The sequence below is a fragment of the Podarcis cretensis genome (assembly GCF_951804945.1).
Source record: "Podarcis cretensis genome assembly, chromosome: 2".
Lineage (NCBI taxonomy): Eukaryota > Metazoa > Chordata > Lepidosauria > Squamata > Lacertidae > Podarcis > Podarcis cretensis.
Window position 1 is genome coordinate 114,646,605 of NC_137171.1, and position 25,680 is coordinate 114,672,284.

Here is a 25,680-nt window from a genome sequence, read left to right on the forward strand (position 1 = left end):
AAATAACAGGATATATTTATCTGAAAGTCTTCAAACTTACATGACCCTTTAAAAATTAGGTAAGGAACCAAATGTTATATAATACTGTTTTATAATTTATGACTGTTTTATAATCTATGGTAATTTAGAATTTAAATGTATTTTCATGTAATATTTGATACATCCAGCTGATGAAGGTGAATACATCGAAACAGGGCCCTGTCCTGGTTTCTGATCCATAATGGACTTCTGACTTCTACTCAATTATTGAAACTAAGACCTTCACATAGAATCTGACTATTGACTAACATGAACTTGTCTCTACTCATAAACTCTCATTTCAAATTCTGTAACGAATTATTGTGTTATACATATCTTTATGAGTTTGTAATCTGTTAGTGTTTGTAATCTCTATTTGGGTTTGTAATCCTTGTCAAAATACATACTTTTGAATGGATCAGTTTTTGTTAAAATTGATTATTTATTTGTGAGTAGGGTCTACTCCCACTATTGAAACTTACATTGGCCTGAGTTCTTGGTGTGTTTTTTCTTAGTGTACTGGAAGAAGCAAAGATCACCAGTGTCAAAGCAATTATTCCTCAACATCAACTTTGTTGGATTGGTCATGTTGTGTGGCTGCCTGATTATTGTCTTCCAAAGCAACTACTCTATTCCGAACTTAAAAATGGTAAGCGTAATGCTGGTAGTCAACAAAAGAGGTTCAAAGACTCTCTCATGGCAAATCTAAGAAAATGTAGTATAAACACTGACAATTGGGAAACATTGGCCTGTGAGTGCTGCAATTGGAGCACAGCCTCTACTAAAGGTGTCATGAGTTTGGAAGATGATCAAACTCAGGACAAAAGGGAGAAACGTGCTAAGAGGAAGGCATGCTTGGCAAATCCACACCATGATCAACTCCCACCCAGAAACCTATGTCCCCAGTGTGGAAGGACGTGTGGATCCAGAATTGGCCTCCACAGTCACTTACGGACTCAATGTTAAGACCGTGTTTATGGAACACAATCTTACTTGGCTACGAGTGATCACCAAAGAACGAAGTAGAACTAAGCTGTTGTGGGATGCATCTCCGTTGCTAGTGTTTTTCAGGAGGTGGTTACATACATCCTTGTTTAGCCAGCATCTTGTCCCCAGAATGCATTGTCTTCAGAACATATCAGTGAGCCAAGAAGAAATGCTTTTAATCAAGCTCCAATGTAATTTTCTGAGACACTGGTGTTATCTAAGAGATCAACACTCATACATACACGGCCACACACACAATGCCAGGAATGAATTCATTGTGGGAACATCTTGGCCCTGGCTGTTCTTAGATGCGCAGGTTTCCCATGGTCGTCCGGCATCCAGAGATCAAGCCAAGAGATTGCACAAACGGCTCCCTCCTCTCTTATCCGCGGCCTCACATCAGTCAGGGGTCGTGGCGAGATGCTCTCGCACATTGGGCCCATATTAAGTGCAAAATATAAATCTGTTTCATAAATAATAATTTAAAAATTGTTTTTTGCTGGAAAAGGTCCTGTTTGTTCACAACGATGCTGGTGGCTCAGGGAGGCATCCTGACCCCGTGGCGAGAGCCCCAAGCAGAATCCATTCATTTTAGGCACAGCTGTTGGTTTGGTAGCAGACAAGTGGCACATCCTTAATCATCAGCCAGTCGGAGGAGGGTGCCGGAGGTCGTGGGGACGCTAGAGGAAGCGAGAATGAGGTGGTCAAGTTAAAAGCAGGACTAGAATAAGAAAAGCATAAGAAGAGCCCCAGCTGGATCAGGCCAGGGCCCATCTAGTCTAGCATCCCGTTCTAGTGGGGTAAAAAGGTAAAGGGACCCCTGACCATTAGGTCCAGTCGTGGCCGACTCTTGCTTTATTGGCCGAGAGAGCCGGCATACAACTTCCGGGTCATGTGGCCAGCATGACTAAGCCGCTTCTGGCGAACCAGAGCAGCGCACGGAAACGCCATTTACCTTCCCGCCGGAGTGGTACCTATTTATCTACTTGCACTTTGATGTGCTTTCGAACTGCTAGGTTGGCAGGAGCAGGGACCAAGCAACGGGAGCTCAGCCAGTCGTGGGGATTCGAACCGCCGACCTTCTGATTGGCAAGTCCTAGGCTCTGTGGTTTAACCCACAGCGCCACCCATGTTCTAGTGGGGTAGGAGAGATGAAAATAACGCCTAGGTATTTCACATCTGGCAACCAATGTGCCCCTTTGGTTTCAGATACTACATGGGTATACAAGTCTACCTTCAGATGTCTTCTAAAAGTCTGGTACTTGTTTTTCTCTTTGACATCTGGTGGGAGGGCATTCCACAGGGCGGGGGCCACTACCGAGAAGTCCCTCTGCCTGGTAACCAGGGAACCAGAAGAGCAAATCTGCTCCCAAGTGAAAGCAACTCCCAAGCATTCCTTTGCAAGCAGGGCTTGCTGTCCCTGCTGATGACAGAGAGCCCCTCTGATGACATCAGGTGATTGGCAGGTGGACGGCATTGCCCACCTGCCCAAATGGCCCCTGGGGGTAAGAGAAGTTGGGATCCAAGTCACCAGCCCAGAAAAGGACCCCACTCCCTGGTATGTAGGATTATAGCCTTGGTTGGCTGCCCAAGGGCAGGATCAAGCTCTGCAGCAACAGGCTGAGATCCAAGGCAATATTTGGTTTTTTACAGGTGGGAGCGAGAGCAGAAATCCAGTACCAGTCCACCAGCTGGGCTCCAATAAGGTCGTGGATGTGGTAAGGAATGCCCAGCTTCACGGCACTTGGAGCTCGGCGGTGCTGCAGGTCAGACAGCAAAACTTCCTTGTATTTGGCCTTCTGGATCATGCTCAGCACAGCTTTCCTCCCTGGGAAGACCGAGAGACACACATAACACATATCACTAGTTTGCTGCCGTCAGAGGTGTCCCAGCTTTTGCCTGGAACAGGGAAACGAACTAACCTTTGATGAAGCATTTGACAAAACGACCTGCTCCAGGCACTGCCAGCCACCAGCTCCCTGCGTCACGGACAGTCAGGACTCCGGCATTCACCAGCTGTCTGAACGTAAAACACAGGAATGGGAGAGAAATGTAATTCCCCCCATTACGATTTGCCCCTTTTGTACCAAGATGCAGCCGCTTCTGGGACTACAGAAAGCCGGAGATAACGGGAGTCTAAGGAAAGTGTTTCTCAGTGGTGATATCAGGACAGGACTTCAGGGGAAAGATCCTGTTCCGCAAAACGAGGAGGAGTGTCCCCAAACACAGCAGAGCTGGCTTACTGCATTTTGAAGTAACGTACAGTGGTATCTCGGGTTAAGTACTTAATTTGTTCCGGAGTTTCATTCGTAACCTGAAGCACCACTTTAGCTAATGGGGCTTCCTGCTGCAGCCGCGCCGCTGGAGCACGATTTCTGTCCTCATCCTGAAGCAAAGTTCTTAACTTGAGGTAATGTTTCTGGGTTAGCGGAGTCTGTAACCTGAAGCATATGTAACCCGAGGTACCACTGTACTTCCCATTATGGAGAGGCCAGGAGATGTAAGACAACTAAGTCCAGAGTTCAAAATGACAAAACCGCACCACTAAGTGTGTTTGAGGATCCCGGTATGAGCCACTGTTTCTTCTTCTGAGGTGCCTGGATCTCAGCTCTGGGCAAGACACTACCTATTACTCAAGAATCTCCATGCAAGTTAACAGTCAGGTATGATGGTCCAAGCCCTTTGTGTTATTATTGTAGGAGTGCAAATATCCAGAGTGTGGGGTCAGGTGGGATTACTATGAGGAATTATAAAATATGCATCAAGCCATTGTGTCCACGATGAATGCATTGTGTTGACTGGGTTTGATACATTGACAATAATTTCTGACCAAATCCCACAACCCTCTGCATCTCTGGCCATTTTCTCTACTGCCCATCTCTCTTGCTTCACAAGTCCCGTACACAGCCCAGCTGCTTCGCCAGGCAGGCATCCTGGGTCATCAAAGATAGTGGGCAGCTTCTTTGAAGTAGCCTTTCCAATATGTTAATCTCAGGATGTTGATCTTAGGGCCTGGAACTAGTTTCACAAGAAGGTGATAAAGATCCCTATCCTCCTTGCCTTCCTTCCATCCTCTCCTGTTTATGATCTCCGGAGTTTCTCTAGTCCTCTCTTAATTACTCTCAGATCATGTTCGCATGCTCAGAGTAGTAGTCTTTGTAGTTAAAAGAATTTCTTTTGATCTAACTTGTCCCCATGTGGGGTTTGTTGAAATGCTTAGAAGAAATCTGATTGGTTCTTACGAACACTCTGTAAAAAGTTCTTTTGTGAATAAAACGACCTGGGCTGAGGGGTGGAGAGACAGAGACACAGAGAGATTATTATACGAACCCTTCCCAGAGTCTTGCTGGTTCAAGTCTCTGTGTGTATTCTTATTAATCAGAGTTCAATCCTTCCTTTACTTTGAGAACGCCTCAATGATTTTTGTAAACAGCTTTGAGGGCTTTAGTTTTTGTTTGTACAATTGTAGTCACAGAATTGTACACTTGGAAGAGACCCCAAAGGTCATCTCGTCTAACCCCCTGCATTACGGGAATCTTTTTGCCCAGTGTGTAACTTGAACCCACAACCCTGAGATTAAGAGTCTCATGCTCTTATAAACAGTACATTACTATATTCTTAGAGGGTGCCTGCTGTGGCATGTGTAGTCATGTCACAGAATACTTCCCCTTGCCCCCAGGGAACTGGGTTGCTTAAACCCATACAAAATTATGCAGATTTAAACCAATCAGAACGAATTCAATCGATTTACTAAGATTCATTATAACCGGACACAGCAAAACCTCAAAGAGGAAGCCTGATCTTCATACCCGGCCCTCAGAACACACTCTACTCTGACTCCACTCTGGGGAAAACTTTACTCACGTGATTTCCGCATCACTGAAGCCAAACTCTCTCACCATCCTTCTTTTGTCGAAACTGATGTCAGGGCAGGAGCTGAGGACAGAATCTAGGAATTTCCTAACAGTCCTGTCAAAGTCCTTCCCAGACGTAAACTCTAGCACCTGTGGGAGAAAGAGCAGTCACAATCTCTCCCCTGCTTCTGCATTGCCCCTCAACTCATCACATACACACACACAAAGGACACAAGACCTTAGATTTATAGTTGTCTGTGAATGCCACAACGAAAGTGTCTGCATCAAAACCATGCTGGAACATCCGGATCCGGCCCTCATCTTTCAGCTGGCTCTGGAGAAAGAGAGACAGAGGGAGGAGGAGGTTTTATTTATTTTAACCAGTCTATTTCAAATGCTAACTCTGAAGGTGGAGAACTGGAGGCAGGAGAGGAGAGATTTGTCTATCTATAGAGACACACCCCATTTTATCGAAATCATGGTAGGGTGTGTGCGTGTGTGCATGAGAGGAGGAGGAGGTTTATAGGTTTCCCATAGGATCCTTTGGTTCTTCAAACACCCCATATCCTGGGGAACCTCAGGTCCGGGGAAGTGGGGGGCAAATTCAGCCCTCCAGATTCCTCTGCCTGGCCTCTGAACTGAGGAAGGAATCACCTACCAAGTGCCTGTCGACGGTCGTTCGGTCCTTGACAAGGCTGTAGATCTGGTGTCTCAGAATCAAGGGTGGCAGAAAATCCTCAAATAATTTGCGGGGGAAGAGAGAGGCCAAGAACTGGAGTGCAGATTCCACTGCCTCGGGGCCTTCTGGGGGGGAAACATAAGAAGCTGGCATATTTCTGCAGCGCTTTGCCTCATGCCATCCAGAATTGATGGCACTCACCTCTCACTCATCATCCCCCCATAAGTCCTCTCACGCGCACCTCCCCAGGCAGAGAGAGAACTCTGATGCCTCACCACACAACACTTCCTCCATCCTTACCCTGTTCGAGAGGCTCTGATCCGAGAACCAACCGTCGTTTTTTCGCCTGGAATGTATCCGAGATGAGCTGATGCTTCCGCTTCATGGGGCTGGAGGTGAGGGCTAAAGATGGGAGACAGAGTCATTATGCTACCTGCTCCAGGTGTGCAGAACTCTCTGGTCTTCTAGATGCTGCGGAACTACAACTTCCATCAGCCACAGCCCAGGGATGATGAGAGTTGTAGTCCAGCAACATTTAGAGGGCCACAGGTTCCTCACACCTGCCACAGACCCTTGCTAGCCTTCATTCCTCACCTTCACCCCCTTCAATACTGAGGGCCATTTCAGAGACCAGTGTTTCCTCCTTCTCAGCCTTTCATTCATAATGGTCCTCCCCTTCTTTTTCTGGGTGCTCTGCAATGAGCTACACCCCCCATCTCTAATCTATCTTAAAAGGTCCCTCGGCGTTCATTCTGGTCAATATCTCACAATCCTATTGTCCTCAGAATACCCTTGATGCTGCAGATTGTTTTTTTTTTATAATAATATTTATTAAATTTTGTATAACCAATAAAAAACATACATAATAACATAATATTTTCCATTATCCACATTTCATTCTCAACTTTGGACTTCCTCACATCTCTTGTTCCTGCTTTCTAAACATAAATTTTACCAGCAAATTATTAACTTGATTTAATTCATATAATTTTCCAATATTTAATATCTCAAATTTTGGGGTTTAACATACACTTATTGAAGCTTAATCATAAAATATTACTTATCCCAGATTTATCTTTTCATCTTCCAGTTGAATTTAAATTTATATTCTTTATAACTAGTTTGTTGAAGCCATGTTTTTGCTAATCTTACATCTTTCTTAACAATCATACAATTTACAATATTTTTGTAGATAGTCCTTGAATTTCTTCCAGTCTTCCTCCACCAGTTCTTCTCCCAGGTCTCGGATTCTGCCCGTCATCTCCGCCAGTTCCATATAGTCTATCAGTTGCATCTGCCATTCTTCCAGTGTGGGTAATTCTTGAGTTTTCCAGCTTTTAGCGATGAGTATCCTTGCTGCTGTTGTAGCGTACATAAAAAAGGTTCGATCCTTCTTTTGCACACTCTGACCAACAATGCCCAAGAGAAAGGCCTCTGGTTTCTTAGGGAAGGTATACTTAAATACCTTTTTCAGTTCATTGTAAATCATTTCCCAGAAAACCTTCACTCTAGGGCAAGTCCACCAGAGGTGAAAGAATGTTCCTCCTTGATGCTGCAGATTGCACACAACCCACAACTTTCACTGCCCTGGCACCTCAGTATAAGGCTGACAGCATTTATACTGGCAGGCCCTGTCTCCTGTATTATTAAGTACTGGCTGGCACCTGGAAGTTAAGGAGGAAAAGCTCATCACTTCCCTGCCATGCCCTGAAGAACTTCAGTTGCTTAATATCTGCAAGTCAAGCAACTTCAAAAGCACAGGGGAAGTAAAACAAGTTGGGTGTGGATCACACCTATGCTGATCAATTAGTCTGATCATCAAGTTGCTGCTTTTTCTAGCCTGGCTTCATCATCTGGCTTCAATTTTGCCTTTGAATGTTATTGTCGTCTTCTCTTTATGCAGTGTGATAAATGGCTTTATATCAACAGTACCCACCTGTAGCATCAGCTTTCCCTCCCTCCCCACTATCATCAATACTGTGTGTGTATCCACACACACCAAACCAGTTAGAGGGCTACAGCAAAGCAGGCTCTGCCCCATGCAAGCTAATGCCACAACCAAACATTTAATATTTTCTTTTTAAAAACGTTATTATCAAAATTTACAAATATCTTTAAAAGAAAATGTATTTCCATGACACATCTGTCTCTTTTGAAAACACGATATTCTGTGATAACCTTGGATAAATTTATCACAACACAATTGTTTTCTTGGGAACAGAGTCCACTTTATCAGTAGTAGCCGTATCACAGGGCAGTTCACTACATAAAAACACAAAACGAGAAACCAAAACACACTTAAAAAACAACAACCCAGAAACACCGCCCCCACAAACACATTATTATTATTGTGCAAACCCACTGCTCTTGCGTAAGAGGAAAAGTACAGTGGCACCTCTGGTTACGTACTTAATTCGTTCTGGAGGTCTGTTCTTAACCTGAAACTGTTCTTAACCTGAAGCACCACTTTACCTAATGGGGCCTCCTGCTGCCACCGTGCCACCGGAGCATGATTTCTGTTCTCATCCTGAAGCAAAGTTCTTAACCCGAGGTAATATTTCTGGGTTAGCGGAGTCTGTGACCTGAAGCGTATGTAACCTGAGGCGTATGTAACCCGAGGTACCACTGTACTGTAGTTTCAAAAGTGAAGATGTAAATAGACTAGCGAATTATGGAAGCAAAATCTTCTGAAACGCCACGAGTTGCATCCAAGACCCGCTCAAGAGGAGACCCATTGAACCAAATAGCCCTAAGTTGGTGATGCCCATTGATTTCCTTGAGTCCTCCTCTCCCTCCTCTCTTTCCCACCCCCTGGATCCCCTCCTCCATTTAAAGCACCCCCGACTCACAAAGCGACCCTCGTAGTCTCTCACCTGCCAGTCCCCGCTTCCGGCCAGAGCTGCCTCTGATGACGCCGCAGCGGTTGCTTCCTCTCCAAAACAAGCCTCTGCAAGTCCCCACCCGAGTCGGCAAAACTCCCGGCTGGCCGCCTCCGGAAGATGACGTCACTCCCCTCCCTTCCCACCCCTTTGACACGCTCGCCGGCTGCCCGCCATCTTTATTCCGGGCGGGACGAAGCTACCTCTGACCGACGTTGGCATAAAGCCGCCATCTCCACTGAGAAACAGGGAATGAAGCCGATGTGGCGGCCATTTTGGGCATGGGAAAGAAAACGGCTTTATCCGCGGGAGGCGGTCCGCGATCGCCACCTGCCGGCCGCGCTTTGCGTGGCACCTCCTGGGGTGTTTGTGTATGTGGGCAGGAAATGGGAAGGGCGTTGACTTCGCCTCCCGACTGGCGCCCTGTGATGACGCCATCGCCGCGCGGCCTTAGGAGCCGAAGGAACGGAGCGCAGCGATTGTTTTGAGCAAGATGTCGGGCGCCCGGGTCTTGTTTGGCTGGTGACACAAAGGAGACGCGCGAGCTGCGTCCCCGCCTCTCTCTCCGCGGCAGCGCGAATCGGCGGTGTCCTGCGATGACGTCACAGAAGGTAAGTACGGGAGCCGGGAGGGCTCAAAAATGAAAGGCTGATTTTTTAAAAAATTATTTTTTATGGGGGGCGGGGGGTGTCTTTCCCTGACTGCAAGAGGAGGAGGGAGAGGTCAAAAAGCATCTTTGGGCATCTCCCCCAAGTGGGTGCTGGTGTGACCAGGACTCCTGGGTCCCTTGCACAAGAGGAAAATGCGTGTGCATGAGCGCCTGGATGTGCTGCGCGCATTCTCCCGGGTGGAGCGCGCCTAGGTTTTGCGGTTGGAGACTGCGGGGAAGAAGAAGGAGAGGTGAGCTGAGGTTCCCCCCGCGGTCCAGCATTTGACATTCGGAGGATTGGGTGGAAGCTTGAATGGGAAAGAAGAAATGGCGGGAAACGAGGGACGGAAGCAGCCTCCGCTGTCGCGTCTGCTTGGCGTGCAAGGAGGTCCGGGGGTTCAACAAGCCCCTGGCCTCGGGGGGCTGGGCTGCCGGAAACCCCGCTGCTGCAAATCCCCGCGGAGTCCGTGTGTCAGGCAGTTCCCGACCTGGATGGACGAGTGGCTGCATGACCACTAGCATCCATTGACAGCCTTATCTAATAATAATAATACGGTGGTAAAGGTAAAGGTAGAGGTACCCCTGCCCGTACGGGCCAGTCTTGACAGACTCTGGGGTTGTGCGCCCATCTCACTTAAGAGGCCAGGGGCCAGCGCTGTCCGGAGACACTTCCGGGTCACGTGGCCAGCGTGACATCGCTGCTCTGGCGAGCCAGAGCCGCACACGGAAACGCCGTTTACCTTCCCGCCAGTAAGCGGTCCCTATTTATCTACTTGCACCTGGAGGTACGTTCGAGCTGCTAGGTTGGCAGGCGCTGGGACCGAGCAGCGGGAGCGCACCCCGCCGCAGGGATTCGAACTGCCGACCTTTCGATCAGCAAGCCCTAGGCGCTGAGGCTTTAACCCACAGCGCCACCTGCGTCCCAGCGCCACCTGCGTCCCTCGGGTTAAGTACTTAATTCGTTCTGGAGGTCCATTCTTAACCTGAACCACCACTTTAGCTAATGGGGCCTCCTGCTGCCACCGCGCCGCCAAAGCACAATTTCTGTTCTCATCCTGAAGCAAAGTTCTTAACCTGAAGCACTATTTCTGGGTTAGCAGAGTCTGTAACCTGAAGCGTATGTAACCTGAGGTACCACTGTACAGTGGTGCCTCAGGTTGCGCTGTGGGTTAAACCACAGAGCCTGGGACTTGCCGATCAGAAGGTCGGTGGTTCAAATCCCTGCGACGGGGTGAGCTCCCGTTGCTCGGTCCCTGCTCCTGCCAACCTAGCAGTTCGAAAGCACATCACAGTGCAAGTAGATAATAGGTATCACTCCGGCGGGAAGGTAAACGGCATTTCCATGCGCTGCTCTGGTTTGCCAGAAGTGGCTTAGTCATTCTGGTTACATGACCTGGAAGCTGTACACCGGCTCCCTCAGCCAATAGAGTCGTCCGCGACTGGACCTAATGGTCAGGGGTCCCTTTACCTTACCTCAGGTTACAGACGCTTCAGGTTACAGACGCTTCAGGTTACAGACTCCACTGACCCAGAAATAGTACCTCAGGTTAAGAACTTTGCTTCAGAATGAGAACAGAAATCGCGTGGCGGCAGCAGCAGGAGGCCCCATTAGCTAAAGTGGTGCTTCAGGTTAAGAGCAGTTTTAGGTTAAGAACGGACCTCCGGAATGAGTTAAGTACTTAACCCAAGGTACCATTGTAATAATAATAATAATAATAATAATATAATAATAATAATAATAACCCAGTCCATCTGGCTGAGTTTCCCCAGCCACTCTGGGTGGCTCCCAATCGAGTGTTAAAAACAATACAGCCTTAAATATTAAAAACTTCCCTGAACAGGGCTGCCTCCAGATGTCTTTTAAAAATAAGATAGCTGCTTATTTCCTGCTTATCTTATCAAACAATACTTCCCTGCTACTGGGAGAAAGCGCCCCTTATAATGCAGCCCAGCATTGCCACTGGCCTGCCAGAAAGGACTGATGTAAGGGCATCAGAGATGTTCCCACAGGGAAGTGGATAGCTCTGTCGGTAGAGCCGGAGACCCTGTCTCAGGGTCACGGGTTTGAGCCTCACGTTGGGCAAAGGATTCCTGCATTGCAGGGGGGTCAGGCTAGATGACCCTTGGGGATCCCTTCCAACTCTGTCAGTCTATGATATAAGGAGGCTGAGTTCGCTCCCTGTTGTTGGAACTCGGAGTATGTTTTTATTTCTTTGAATCTTGTTCCCCTGCCCCCCCCCCCGCCCCGGTTTCCAGTGGACATGTATGTAAAATAGTGTTAGCTTTTATTTTTGTAACCTGCCGTGGGTAGGCTTTGCCTTGAAAGGCATAGTGTAAAATTTTGAAAATAAAAAATAAAAATGTGAAGTATTTAATAAAAAGCTCTGTAGGAGAATACCTGTGCGTGTGTGTGCGCATATTTGATAGCTCATGAGACTCTTTAATCTCAGAGGTTGAGTCCCATGTTGGGTGAAAGATTCTTACAGTGGATCAGGTGGGTCTTGCTAGCTAAAGTTGATGGGAGTTGCAGACACAAGTTTGGGGAAGTCTGAACTACCGTATTTTTCGCTCTATAAGACGCATTAGACCCTAGTTTTTGGAGGAGGAAAACAAGAAAAAAAATACTCTGAATCTCAGAAGCCAGAACAGCAAGAGGGATCGCTGTGCAGTGAAAGCAGCAATCCCTCTTGCTGTTCTGGCTTCTGGGATAGCTGCGCAGCCTGCATTTGCTCCATAAGACGCACACACATTTCCCCTTACAGTCATACCTCGGGTTGAATGTGCTTCGGGTTGAGCGCGTTCGAGTTGCACTCCGCGGCAACCTGGAAGTAACGGAGCGCGTTACTTCCGGGTTTCGCCGCTCGTGCATGCGCAGACGCTAAAAAATGATGCCATGCACATGCGCAGAAGTGGCAAAATGTGTTGCATTCAGGATGTGAGTGGTGCTCCGGAACGGATCCTGTTCGCATCCCGAGGTACCACTGTACTTTTTAGGAGGGAAAAAGTGCGTCTTATAGAGTGAAAAATACGGTAGATGATCCTCGTGGTCACTTTCAACTTGGCAACTCTGTGAATTTAATAGCAAAAGGCCCAGAGTTTAGAAGTCCCCTTCTCCCCTGACCATTTAACATGTGCTTTGAGAGAGGATGCCTAAATGCACTGTGGGTGCGACTTATAAGTGCTGAAGGATGTGATTTCTGAGTGCATGTTCTTGTTGAGAGGGGTAAGCAGAGCATTAAAGAAAGGAGCAAAAAAGGAAATTGCGTGTGTGCCCGCTGTGCCCCGTTTTAGTCACGCACCACGCAAGGGCGTCTTTTTCGGAGTGTTTTACTATCTCTTTCCCTTGTTGATTGCAGTCCTTGATGAAGACCGCTCTCGACACCAGGACTCACGACCGGGAGGACGACGCTCCCAGAGACTGCGGCGCCAAGCGCCAGAGGAGCGACGCCAAGGCTCCCCTCACGTTGCCTGTCACTCCGTCTCGCTATGATGCCCCTTTCCCCTTTTACCGGCGGCCGGCTCAGCTGGGACACTTTTCCCTGGACGCCCAGCGCTGTTACCACGGGGACGCTCGCCGCCTGCGCTACTATGCCCCGCCCCCTGTCGAGGGCCCCTCCCCCGGCTTCGACCTGCGCGATGGCTACCATGACCGCTATGTGAAGCAGGATGAGACCGTCCGCGAGGGGCTGGAGCACTTGCTGAGATGGATCACCCAGAACCGGAAGCAGCTGCAGACTGAGGACAAAGGGTGAGGAAGGGCACGATTCTCGGTCTGTCTCTCCTTACTTTCTCTCCCCGCATAAAAGAAAGGAAAGGTTAATGGAGGATCAGGTTATCAGGGACTAGTATATATCATAGCTGTCAACCGTCCCTTATTTGGCGGGAAAGTCCCTTATCCCAGCGCCGTGTCCCGCTGCTGTCCCTTATTGATGATGTCCCTTAAATTTCCTGGGTTTCAAAGGAAACAGCTCCTCTCCCTCCCTCCCTGCCGGCCAGGGAGGAGGGAGGCTCCAACTGTGTTGCTTGGCTGCGTTGCTCACCCAATAAGGAGTCTAAGAACGACTGGGGGTGGAGCTTGCATGCTTTGTGCCGATCAAATCAGCCGCGTTGTCTGGGGACTCGCCTTTGCTCAGCGCTTCCCAGCGGAGAGGTGACGGTGGTTTCCCTTGCTGTATCCCCTTTGCCGGGTTGCTGCGCTGTGGGAACCACCGCTTGAGGCTTTGTTTGGATGCTGGTTAACTAAAATCCCTTATTTTGGCTCCTGATCCCTTATTTTCGAGGCTGCTGGTCCCTTATTTTCAAATCTTTGACAGCTATGGTATATATATAGACTATGTTTCGCCTCCGCCATTCCGGCAGTGCTCTGCTTACGTTGTTAGGAAGCTGCTTCTTATTTCGTTTATTTTTATTTATTAAATCTGCGTGCTGCCCTTCATCAAAATAACCAGCTATCTTCTCTTTAAAAGACATCTGAAGGCAGCCCTGTTCAGGGAAGTTTTTAATATTTAAGGCTGTATTGTTTTTAACACTCGATTGGGAGCCGCCCAGAGTGGCTGGGGAAACTCAGCCAGATGGGCGGGGTATAAATAATAAATTATTATTATTATTATTATTTATTATCCATAGATCTCGGGGTGGTTCACAACATAAAAATGCAAGATAAAAGCACAACTAATAAAAACAGGATTTATTTATTTATTTATTTAAAAAAAGCCCCACACACGAGTCAGGCCATCTAATATGGCATTGCCTAGCCTTGACTGGACATGGCTCCCCAGGACCTTGGGCCAATCCACTTGGTCCTTTTAAATCGGGAGGTCAACGATCAGACTGGGGACCATGCACTTGTAATGCGAGTGCTGCTTCGTTGAGCATTGATCTTTCCCTCTGTGTTTTGTCTGGCGCCTAAAGGTGTGCAAGGAAGGCACCATGTGAGCCTCCCTGGGGAGAGCACTCTGCACATGGGGAGCCACCGCAGAGAAGGCCCATTCTTGTGTCGCCACTATCCATACTAATAAAATAATGATGATGATGATGATGATGATGTCACCCGTCTGACTGGGTTGCCCAGCCACTCTGGGTGAGTCCCAACAAAAAAATAACAAAAACACAATTAAAAAGGTAAATGACCCCTGGGCGGTTTAGTCCGGTCAAAGGCGACTATGGGGTTGCGGCGCTCATCTCCCTTTCAGGCCGAGGGAGCTGGTGTTTGTCTACAGACAGCTTTCCGGGTCATGTGGCTAGCATGATTAAACCGCTTCTGGTGCAACAGGACACCATGACGGAAACCAGAGCGCAGGGAAGTGCCATTTATCTCCCTGCCACAGCAGCACCTATTAATCTACTTGTAATGGCGTGCTTTTTTTTTTTAAATCATTTTTATTAAGTTTTCCCTTTTAACAATCCATTCCAATCACATTAAATATTCCAAATTATACATATCAAATAATCCAAATATTCCGCCAAATTATAATTTTTTTATTGGGACTTCCCATGCTTCAAGTTCGGGGGAGCTCTGATCATCTCATATCATGTCTGCTTTTCATAGTCAGTACTGGCGTGCTTTTGAACTGTTAGGTTGACAGAAGCTAGGACAGAGGAATGGGAGCTCACCCCATCACAGGGATTCGAACCGCCAACCTTCCATTCAGCAAGTCCAAGAGGCTCAGTGGTTTAGACTACAGCACCACCCGCGTCCCTATGTCACCCATCTGACTGGGTTGCTCCAGTGGCTCCCAACAAAAAAATTAGTAAAAGCACAGGCTGAAAACTTCTTTGAACAGGGCACCCTTCAGGTGTCTTTTTAAAACCGTATGCAGAGAGGCATCTGCAGGTTCCTATGTGCCCATTAAGGCTGCGTTGGTGATCCCTGCTTTCACCAGAGTTTGACTTTGGCGGCCTTAGGATACAGAGGAACGGCCCCTGCGGCTCGTGCTTTGCTCTTTTTAACGGTTTTGTCTCTCCCCGCTTTGCAGGCGGCCGCTGAATGCCGACTTTGTGACGTGGCGGGGGCATCTCACCAAAGTGCTGACCACGCCCTACGAAAATCAGGACGGTTGGCTGCTGGCGGTGAGCCTCTTCCGCGGGACTCTGTACGTCAGTGAAGTCGAGACGGAGGCTGCCCGGAGGCAGCGGGAGCAGCGCACGGACCTGCTGAAGGAGCTCATGTACATGGGCTACAAGTTTGAGCAGTACATGTGCTCTGGTAAGGATGCCAGAGGCCTCTAAACCATAGCTGTCAAGCGTCCCTTATTTGGCGGGAAAGTCCCTTATCCCAGCGCCATGTCCCGCTGCTGTCCCCTATTGATGATGTCACTTAAATTTCCCGGGTTTCAAAGGAAGCAGCTCCTCTCCCTCCCTCCCTCCCTGCCGGCCAGGGAGGAGGGAGGTTCCAACTGTGTTGCTTGGCTGCGTTGCTCACCCAATAAGGAGTCTTAAGAATGACTGCGGGGTGGAGATTGCATGCCTTTTGCTGATCAAATCGGCCGCGTTGCCTGGGGACTCGCCTTTGCTCAGCACTTCCCAGTGGAGAGGTGACGGTGGTTTTCCTTGCTGCATCCCCTTTGCTGGGTTGCTGCGCTGTGGGAAACACAGCTTGAGGTTTCGTTTGGCTGCTGGGCTGGCTGGGCTTTCTGCCTTTGGCTCGGGAGCTGGTTGACTAAAATCCTTTATTTTGGCTGCTGGTCCCTTATTTTCGAGGCTGCTGGTCCCTTATTTTCAAATCTGTAAGTTGACAGCTATGCTCTAAACCCTGGTCTGAGCATACGGCTCGGTTCTGGGTGACGGTGTTGATCGCACTATCGAGAGCCAATGTGGTGTTGTGGTTAGCGTGTTGGACTAGGATCTGAGACACCAGGGTTCAAGCCCCCACTCGGCCACAATACGTGACCCAGGGGCAAGTCACTCTCTCTTGGCCTACCTTACAGGGATGTTGGGAGGATGAAATGGGGATAACCACATACGCCGTCTTGAGCCCCGTGGAGGAAAGGTGGGATAGAAATGTAGTACAGTGGTACCTCGGGTTAAGTACTTAATTCCTTCTGGAGGTCCATTCTTAACCTGAAACTGTTCTTAACCTGAAGCACCACTTTAGCTAATGGGGCCTCCTGCTGCTGCCGCGCCGCCGGAGCACGATTTCTGTCCTCATCCTGAAGCAAAGTTCTTAACCTGAGGTAATATTTCTGGGTTAGAGGAGTCTGTAACCTGAAGCATCTGTAACCTGAAGCGTATGTAACCCGAGGTACCACTGTAAATGAATCAAAACCGGGGCTTTTCAGTTTAGAGCCTCAGTTCTTAAACATTTTTCCTCTGGGCCACACTTTCAGAATAAATATTTGCTCGTGCCATGGCAGGTTTTTAAGCGATTAAGAAATACATTGAAAACACAGCTAGGATTGTCCTCAGCCTCACTTTATGCTCTCATTTTGAAGCGATATCCATATTTTGCAAATAAAAATGATTATTTCTATACTATACTACATTGAAATGTTTAAATGTTTGATGGTCCTTGAATTTCCCCACCACGCTTACCATCCTCTGCTGCCATACTCTTTGAGAACCACTGTTTTAGAGTAAAGTTTAATAATAATAATAATAATAATAATAATAATAATAATAATAATAATATTTTATTTATACCCCGCCCTTCCCGGTTCAAAAACCGGGCTCAGGGCGGCTAGCAACAAATTCAAAACACTTAATTGTAAAAGCAGCATCAAATACAGTATAAAAACATGAATAACAATAAAATTCAAAAATCAATTTAGGGGAAATAAGCATTAGATAATAAGTTGTAGTTGGGGGCATAAGACAGGTAGAAAAAGGCTGCATGGGGTGGAAAAGTGGATGTGCCTTTCTCATAAGAAGAAGATATTCAGGTTCATCCCCTTTAAGCCTAAGGGTGAGAGACTCAGGATAAACAAAGGAAGGGAGTTCTTTAGCGCATAGTTGAACTATGGAACTCATTGCTGTAAGATGCAGTGATGGCTGCCAACTTGGATGGCTTTAAAAGATCAGACAGATTCACTTTGTGCCTCTTTGCCTCTGGAGAACACTCACTCTCAACCGTGGTCCTCAAAAGGGTTACGCAGCCCTGAATAAATCCAAGAACCAATGAATGAGCTTAAAATACACTTCTAACCTGTTGAATTATAGAGGCGTCGGAAGTTGTGTGCTGTGTCTTTTGCTAGGGAGTTTTTTCCCCTTTCTCGAATGCGAATCACCCAGAAGATGGGAGTAAATGTCTCCTTCTTGTGAGAGCCAGCGCGGTGTAGTGGTTAAGAGTGGTGGACTCGTAATCTGGTGAACCGGGTTCGCTTCCCCGCTCCTCCACATGCAGCTGCTGTGTGACCTTGGGCCAGTCACACTTCTCTGAAGTCTCTCAGCCCCACTCACCTCACAGAGTGTTTGTTGTGCGGGAGGAAGGGAAAGGAGATTGTTAGCCGCTTGGAGACTCCTGAAGGGGAGTGAAAGGCGGGATATCAAATCCAAACTCTTCTTCTTCTGCTCCAGATACTCCAGACGGGACTCCGGATCCGACGGGGGTGGTGAACACAAACGAGGCTTTCTGCATCGTGATCCGGACCCGCCTGGGAACCCACTCGCTGCTGTTCTCGGGAGAGGTGGACTGCACAGACCCCCGGAGCCCCTGGCCTGACCCTCCAAGCTGTTACGTGGAGCTGAAGACCAGCAAAGTCATGCATAGCCCGGCTCAGAGGAAGAGTTTTTACAGGTGAGGTGGGCGGGGAGATGAAAAGCAGGGAAACTATGGAGTCTTTTCCCTTTCCACAAAAAAAAGCCAGGTACTGCAAAGACCTATTTTACAACTCCCATCATCATCATCATCACCACAAATTTTTATTTATACCCCGCCCTCCCCAGCCAAGACCGGGCTCAGGGCGGCTAACAACCAATAATAAAAACAAGTTGATTAAAATACAATTTAAAAAAGATTAGAATACAACATTAAAACATTAGGACGCAGCCTCTTCACAGGAGGAGAAAGGAAAAAGAAAGAGGGGGAGGGAATCAAATTGACTCCAAGCCAAAGGCCAGGTGGAACAACTCTGTCTTACAGGCCCTGTGGAAAGAAATCAGATCCCGCAGGGCCCTGGTCTCATGAGACAGAGTGTTCCAGACATCTTAAGGCAGCCCTGTTCAGGGAAGCTTTTAATCTGTGATATTTTAGTGTATTTTTGGTTTCTATGGAAGCCGCCCAGAGTGGCTGGGGAAACCCAGCCAGATGGGCGGGGTACAAATAATAAATCATTATTATTATTATTATTATTATTATTATTATTATTATTATTATTCCACCAGGCCGGAGAAAGTGTTGAGAAGGCCCTGGCTCTGGCTGAGGCTAATCTGACTTTCTTAGGGCCTGGGACCTCTAGGGTGTTGCTATATATGGACCTTAAGGTCCTCTGTGGGGCATATTGGGAGAGGCGGTCCCGTAGGTACGAGGGTCCTAGGCCATGAAGGACTTTAAAGATCAAGACCAGCACCTTAAATCTGACCCTGTACTCCACCGGGAGCCAGTGCAGCTGGAAAAGCACTGGGTGAATATGCTCCCATGGCAGAGACCCTGTGAGGAGCCTCGTTGCAGCATTCTGCACCCTCTGGAGTTTCTGGGACAGCTTCAAGGGCAGCTCCGCGTAGAGCGAATTACAGTAGTCATGACTACTGTCCATGCTGCCTAGGTTCTGATGGAAGTTGGAGTTCAGTATCGCCTGGAAGTTCAGGGATTCTCCCCCCTCGCCTTAAACAAGCTTCCGCCTTCAACCAGTCTAGCCATAATGCCACCCAGGCCATTTTTCCGGAATGCAAATCTACCGTTTCTCAGCTAATCTTTCTAAGACTCAGAATAAGGTGTATGAGAGTCCCGGACTGTCTCTATAGCAAAGTTCAGGGGATCTTACTAAGATTTTTTTAAAAAACGTGTGCTTGCTGGTGGCTCTCTCACCCTTAGTAATTTCCCCCCAGGAAGATGTCTTCAACCTTTTAACCACTTTCTCAGTCAGGGGTCTGGACCTCTTACTCTCTTTCTGATTTGTTGTTAGCAGAGGGCTGGTCTTGCAGCCTGCATGCAGGCAGCTGCCTGACCGTGCTGGGGAAAAGGAGGTAGGTCTGGGTGGTATCTCGGAGTTGCCGCCAAGACCATATAACACAGTCGGGGTTTGGGCTGGGTGTCCATCAGTATGCGGATGATACCCATCTCTACCTTTCTTTCAAATCAGAACCAGTGAAGGCGGTGAAGGTCCTGTGTGAGTGTCTGGAGGCGGTTGGAGGATGGATGGTGGCTAACAGATTGAGGTTGAATCCTGACAAGACAGAAGTCCTGTTTTGGGGGGACAGGAGGCAGGCGGGTGTGGAGGACTCCCTGGTCCTGAATGGGGTAACTGTGCCCCTGAAGGACCAGGTGCACAGCCTGGGAGTCATTTTGGACTCAAAGCTGTCCATGGAGGCAAAGGTCAATTCTGTGTCTAGGGCAGCTGTTTATCAGCTCCATCTGGTACGCAGGCTGAGACCTAACCTGCCTGTGCACTGTCTCGCCAGAGTGGTGCATGCTCTAGTTATCTCTCGCTTGGACTACTGCAATGCGCTCTATGTGGTGCTACCTTTGAAGGTGACCCGGAAAATACAACTAACCCAGAATGCGGCAGCTAGACTGTGACTGGGAGCAGCCACTGAGACCATATAACACTGGTCTTGAAAGACCTACATTGGCTCCCAGTATGTTTCCGAGCACAATTCAAAATGTTGGTGCTGACCTTTAAAGCCCTAAACAGCCTCAGTCCTGTATACCTGAAGGAGCGTCTCCACCCCCATCGTTCAGCCTGGACACTGAGGTCCAGCTCTGAGAGCCTTCTGGTGGTTCCCTCCCAGCAAGAATTGAGGTTACAGGGAACCAGGCAGAGGGCCTTCTCAGTAGTGGCACCCACCCTGTAGAATGCCCTCCCACCAGATGTCAAGGAAATAGACAACTATCTGACTTTTAGAAGACATCTGAAGGCAGCCCTGTTTAGAGAAGTTTTTAATGTTTGATGTTTTATCGTGTTTTTAATATTCTCTTAGGAGCTGCCCAGAGTGGCTAGGGAAACCCAGCCAGATAGGCAGGGTATAAATAATAAATTATTATTATCTGGTTTTCAGCATCATGATATATCACCAGGTATATATCATGATGTCTGTAACAAGGATGGAGCTATGTAGAGGCACTGGCTGGCTTCATGGTTTTCCCGCTTTGTGATTTTTGCACAACACACACCATGATTCGCAATATATTGCCAGGTCCAAAATTATGAAGCCGATAGCACAATATGGACTTCAAACCGGTTTGGGACAATATATCACCCAGCCTTAATGGGATGATGGCCTAAATAAGCAAGGGACCAGTGGCCTTTTCGGTGTTAAAGGGACCCTGATCATTAGGTCGTCGTGGCCGACTCTGGGGTTGCGGCGCTCATCTCGCTCTACTGGCCGAGGGAGCCGGCGTACAGCTTCCGGGTCATGTGGCCAGCATGACTAAGCCACTTCTGGTGAACCAGAGCAGCACACGGAAACGACCTTTACCTTCCCGCCTATTTATCTACTTGCACTTTGACATGCTTTTGAACTGCTAGGTTGGCAGGAGGAGGGACCGAGGAATGGGAGCTCACCCCGTCGCAGGGATTTGAACCGCCAACCTTCTGATCAGCAAGTCCTAGGCTCTGTGGTTTAACCCACAGCACCACCCGCGTCCCTTTTCGGTGTTAGTGGACTACAACTCCTGCCATCCCTGGCCATTGGCTATTCTGCATGGGGCTGATGGGAGCTGGAGCCCAGCAACATCTGACGGGCCTTAACGGGTTGTATCTTACAAAGAACCTCTGTCTCTGCAACAGGACTCTCTCCCCCCAAAAAGCCTCCCCCCCCCCATCGACTTTAAGAGGTTGGGGGAAATCCCCAGAACAGATTTTCTTTTGGGGGGGGTGGCACATGAGGCAAGGCGAAGGAAGTTGATGACTTTGTTGGACGCAGCCCTTAGTCTCCACCCCAAGACAGGCCTCGAGTCTGTTTCTGAGCATAGCATCATGTCAGGGAACTGACATCAGAGTCAGAGGCGGAGGCAAGGCTCCCGAGCGATGCTGGAGAGGGGGCCAGCAAGGAGAGAGGGAGCTCATCGGCTGGGGAAGGGAATCAGCGCAACACCAGTAGAGAAGGGGGGCAGATGGGGGATTCGGAGAGGGGTCTCCAAGACTCTTCGCCCGAAAACAGTGGGGAGAGCATGGGCACTCCTCTGCCCACTCCCTCCCTGCGCAGAAGACTACCGCGCAGGGAGAGTAGGAGGAGATTGGGCGTCAAACAACTTCTTTGCTGGAAGAGGTTCAAAAAGCGCCCACTGACGGATTCTGCTAGCGACTGAACAGCCACGGAGTGAAGGGGCTGTCAGCCAGGACAGGTTAAACCAGCCAACCGGGGCCAGGAGTGGTGGTAACTTACGCACGAGCAACCCCTTATAACCATTACACATCAGTACTTGGGGAGAAAGACGGCCAAGCGCTCGTCAGATCTCAAGGAGGGCAGCCAAAGAGGACGTCGGGCAGAGGGATTGGATGAGCCAGCTTCTCTCTTCTTCCCAGGCACAAGATGATCAAGTGGTGGGCTCAGTCTTTTCTGCCCGGAGTGTCTCGGATCGTGGCCGGGTACCGGGGGCCAGATGGCTCCATCGTGGAACTGGAGACATTTGAGACAATGAAGATCTTCCAGCTCATTAGGGTGAGTCCAGCCCAGTCCAGCCAGGCTGGGATCTTGGATTCCTCCCTTTCATCCTAACCTCTCCCGGCTGGGTTGGGTTGTTGCACTAATTCTTCCTCCAGAGCGGCTCTCTATAAGGGTTCAACAGGTGATCGGTGGTTACAGGAACCCCTATGAAGCTGCACTCAAAGTGAAAGTGCATCTTCCACAGAGGTTGCTGTAAGAGCCAGTCAGCCGGCAGACTTCAGGCTTGATGAATTGCTTGTTCACTCCCAAGGTACGCCGGGACAAAACAGTAGCTTAGGTACGGAAGCACAGGTGGTCAGGTGTGCACTTAAGCACTGAAAACACACACACCTGCTCCTCTCGGGCATTGGCTTTCAGCACCAGAACGGTGTCTGAGGAAGGCTGAACTAGATGGACCAAGGAGCCAGACTCTGCCTAAGGCAGTTCCAGGTTGTATCACCCCTAAAATAACCTCCCTCCTTCCTCCTGAGCAGGAGGACCCGGGCTGCTGGAAGCCGGCGGTGTGCATGAACTTTTGCGCAGCATTCCTCGGCTTTGTGAAGAAAGTGGTGACCGAAGACAATCCGAAGTAAGTAGTCATGGTGGCTGAGGCCAGTGGGAGTTTGCAGTCCAAACACCTTTAAGGGGGAGCAGGCTGATGACAGCTGGTTAAGTAGAGGAGGAAAACGAAATGGGAAGACTAGAGTGAACGTGGGGCTCCTAGCAAGGGAGAGCAACCTCTTGACTATTCCGCATGGCCTTTAATTTGAATTCAGCCTGATCTTTTATTTCCCTTCTCTTCCCTCCCCCTCCCCTCTTATGAAGATCACCCGCTCTGAGACCCCACAGCTAATTCTCCCCTGGCCTCCTCGCTGGCCCAAGTAGGACCAATTCAGCCAGCTAGCCCTGGGGATATCTAATGCTTATTAGATGGATTTCCCCTAAATTGATTTCTGAACTTTGAATTATATTGTTACAGTGGTACCTCGGGTTACATACGCTTCAGGTTACATTCGCTTCAGGTTACAGACTCCGCTAACCCAGAAATAGTACCTCAGGTTAAGAACTTTGCTTCAGGATGAGAACAGAAATCGTGCTCCAGTGGCGCAACAGCAGCAGGAGGCCCCATTAGCTAAAGTGGTGCTTCAGGTTAAGAACAGTTTCAGGTTAAGAACGGACCTCCGGAACGAATTAAGTACTTAACCCAAGGTACCACTGTATTCAAGTTTTTATGCTGCTTTTACAATTAAGTGTTTTAAATTTGTTGTTAGCCGCCCTGAGCCCAGTTTTTGAACCGGGAAGGGCGGGGTATAAATAATATTTTTCAAAGTTTTCAAAGTTTTATTGCGGCAAAAGCCAGCGACACAGAACACCACAAGGTCAAACAAAAGGAAATCAACAACAACATAAAAAAAAAAAATTACACAAGGGAACTTCGCAGTGTGCCATTCAACAAAAGAGATTTACGCTTCCTGATTGCTAGAATGCAAAATTTGGCCATCTCATATGATATTGAGCTTGAGGAATCTTCCAGAAGGTATTTTCGTAGAATTTCGGGTGAGGATTCCAAATAATGTTGTAGGGGTATAAATTTTGATAAAAGCGGCAAAATAAGTTGAACTCGTTCTTCACTATAAAATTCGCAAAATAGAAGGATGTGAGTGACAGATTCTACCTTATTAGACATACAGGGGCAGAGACGCACATGCATTGGTGCCCGCGTGAATTTGCCGTACAGCACTGCTGAGGGCATTGTCTCAAAGCGGGCTCTGGAGAAAGCCCATCTATAAGCTTCGTTAGTGATGTTAGTTAAGTAAGGGGCAGCTGCAAAATTAGGCCAAGCTTTTAAACATCTATACGTCTCCGGGAGTAGGGCGTCTTCTTGTTGTAGTTCGACATCGTAAAGTCTCTGAGTGATAATTACTTTTGCCTTGTTCAGAGTTCCATTAAGAAGATTTTCAGGGTTTAGGCCAATTTGTTTGATCTTGTTAGTTATTTGCATAAGCCAAGGAGGATAGGGAACTGCGGCCAGGAAGTAAGGTAACAGTCCCTTAGGATTGTAATGGATTTTCAGCCAGAGGGATATTGCTTGCTCCCAGACTTTTAGTTCCACTCTGGGCAGTCCTGCCTCTTGCCTTAAGACTGCATTAGGTGTACACTTTGGGGTAGCAAATAATGATCTTAAGAATTTTGATTGTACTGTTTCAAGAGTCTTAAGGTTGGCAGAAAGGCTAATTTGAGAGCCATACAGGAGTTGGGCTAAAGATTTTGCCTGGAAAACTTTAAGGGCCATCGGGAGGAAGCCAGCTCCTTTCCTTCTGAATAATCTAAGGGTGGCAATATTTTTTTTTATTTATTATTAGTCTCCCTTTCAGAGGAACCTCACGTTGTACCTGCTGCTTTCTCCTTTGTCCAGGTTGGTCCACCTCTTTGCCTGGGAGCCTGGCCACCCTGTCTCCTTCACGGTGCACCGGGACTCCGAGCACACCTTCCTGCCCGACTGGTACGTGGAGGCACTGAGCAGCGAGAAGCCCTCGACTCCGCACATCCCAGACTGATGGGCTGCAGCTGGAGGGAGAAGCTGGGTTTTTTTTTTTTATCTTGAGTGGGCAACGCAGGGTGGGTGGTTAAACACACACATACACACACAGCAGACACAAGGAGGCTGGCACTTGGTGCTCAGAAAGTTAGGGACATGCCTGGGAGGGCCCCGTACCCCCCACATCATCACAATGAAGGAGGGACAGGGCAATAAACTATTATCGTAAACACAAACGTCTCCTAGCAGTGCTTAGTGAAGCGGATTGCGTCTCTCTCTGGTTTATCGGTAAGGGTTTCTTTAAGGACAGCGGGGATAGAGGGAGGTGGTTTGTCAGTACAGTGGTACCTCAGGTTACAGACACTTCAGGGTACAGACGCTTCATGTTACAGACTCCGCTAACTCAGAAATATTACCTCGGGTTAAGAACTTTGCCCCAGGATGAGAACAGAAATTGCGCCGTGGCAGCGGGAGGCCCCATTAGCGAAAGTGGTACCTCAGGTTAAGAACAGTTTCAGGTTAAGAACGGACCTCCGGAACGAATTAAGTTCTTAACCTGAGGTACCACTGTAAGTAAGTTTGATCCGTGGCAGCTCACATAAGAGAATAAGCCTTTGCCTGGTTCTACACAACAGTCTTCAGATATTTAAAAAGCAGTATTGCATCTTCCCCCCTCAGCCTTCTCCAGGTTAAACATGCCCTTCAACCTTTTCTCACAGGGCTTCCTATCCATAAGATTATCTTTATTGCCCTCCCATGAACCCAACTTGTCCACATCCTCCTTTTTTAAAGTAGTATCTCCAGCAGTGGACCCAATGAGGCTCCAGACAAGGTCTGAGTAGTGCAGGATAAGAGTGAAACACTCGCTTCTGTTAATGCAGCCTCAAATCACAGTCACCTTTTTTGAGTGCTGTCCAGCTTATTATAATAATATAATAAAAATTATTATTTATTCCCCAGCCACTCTGGGCGGCTCCCAACAGAATATTAAAAACACGATAAAACATCAAACATTAAAAACTTCCCTAAACAGGGCTGCCTTCAGATGTCTTCTAAAAATCAGATAGTTTTTTATTTCCTTGACATCTGATGGGAGCTTGCAACAGACCTTGCAAGGTAGAGATCCTTAAAAAAAATAAAGTGCTGCTGTCAAGCCAGGTTACCCCCAAGCCCCACATCCTGAAGCTGTATTCTCTCTCTCTTTAAAATTATTCATTGCATTTTTCCTAAATGAGGAACTTCTGTTTTTTGGTTGGTGTTGGGAAGAAACAGAGCTGTGGCCTTTTTATAAGCCTTCTGGGACCTGATAGCATGGAAGCCCAGGAAGAGGAAGA

At 48.2% G+C, this 25,680-nt stretch overlaps 2 protein-coding genes across 2 annotated transcripts; one reads left to right on the forward strand and one right to left on the reverse strand.

Annotated features, from left to right (window-relative positions):
* Positions 1–1,156: 1,156 nt before the first annotated feature.
* On the reverse strand, positions 1,157–8,540 carry WHR1 (winged helix repair factor 1). The gene is made up of 8 exons (XM_079964059.1): positions 8,388–8,540; positions 5,839–5,940; positions 5,518–5,663; positions 5,098–5,193; positions 4,870–5,009; positions 2,928–3,025; positions 2,686–2,833; positions 1,157–1,685 (listed from the first exon to the last, which is right to left on the reverse strand). Exons 2-8 carry the CDS (start codon positions 5,921–5,923, stop codon positions 1,640–1,642), a joined length of 759 nt encoding a protein of 252 aa, XP_079820185.1. The 5' UTR covers positions 5,924–5,940; positions 8,388–8,540; the 3' UTR covers positions 1,157–1,639.
* Positions 8,541–8,783: 243 nt separating this feature from the next.
* DXO (decapping exoribonuclease) lies at positions 8,784–24,582 on the forward strand. The gene is made up of 7 exons (XM_079963774.1): positions 8,784–9,028; positions 12,423–12,814; positions 15,042–15,271; positions 17,578–17,797; positions 21,687–21,822; positions 22,302–22,396; positions 24,224–24,582. Exons 1-7 carry the CDS (start codon positions 9,014–9,016, stop codon positions 24,363–24,365), a joined length of 1,230 nt encoding a protein of 409 aa, XP_079819900.1. The 5' UTR covers positions 8,784–9,013; the 3' UTR covers positions 24,366–24,582.
* Positions 24,583–25,680: the final 1,098 nt, after the last annotated feature.

What these genes read in the sequence shown, in the direction of transcription:
- WHR1 (XM_079964059.1), bottom strand. Translation starts at nt 5,923, where the DNA reads ATGAAGCGGAAGCATCAGCTCATCTCGGATACATTCCAGGCGAAAAAA. An exon ending in CGACCGTCGACAGGCACTTG is followed by an intron (nt 5,194 to 5,517) that starts GTAGGTGATTCC and finishes CTCTTTCTCCAG; the next exon opens with AGCCAGCTGAAAGATGAGGG. An exon ending in GGAGCCCAGCTGGTGGACTG is followed by an intron (nt 1,686 to 2,685) that starts GTACTGGATTTC and finishes CGCTTCCTCTAG; the next exon opens with CGTCCCCACGACCTCCGGCA.
- DXO (XM_079963774.1), top strand. An exon ending in TGAGCAGTACATGTGCTCTG is followed by an intron (nt 15,272 to 17,577) that starts GTAAGGATGCCA and finishes CTTCTGCTCCAG; the next exon opens with ATACTCCAGACGGGACTCCG. An exon ending in CAGAGGAAGAGTTTTTACAG is followed by an intron (nt 17,798 to 21,686) that starts GTGAGGTGGGCG and finishes TCTTCTTCCCAG; the next exon opens with GCACAAGATGATCAAGTGGT.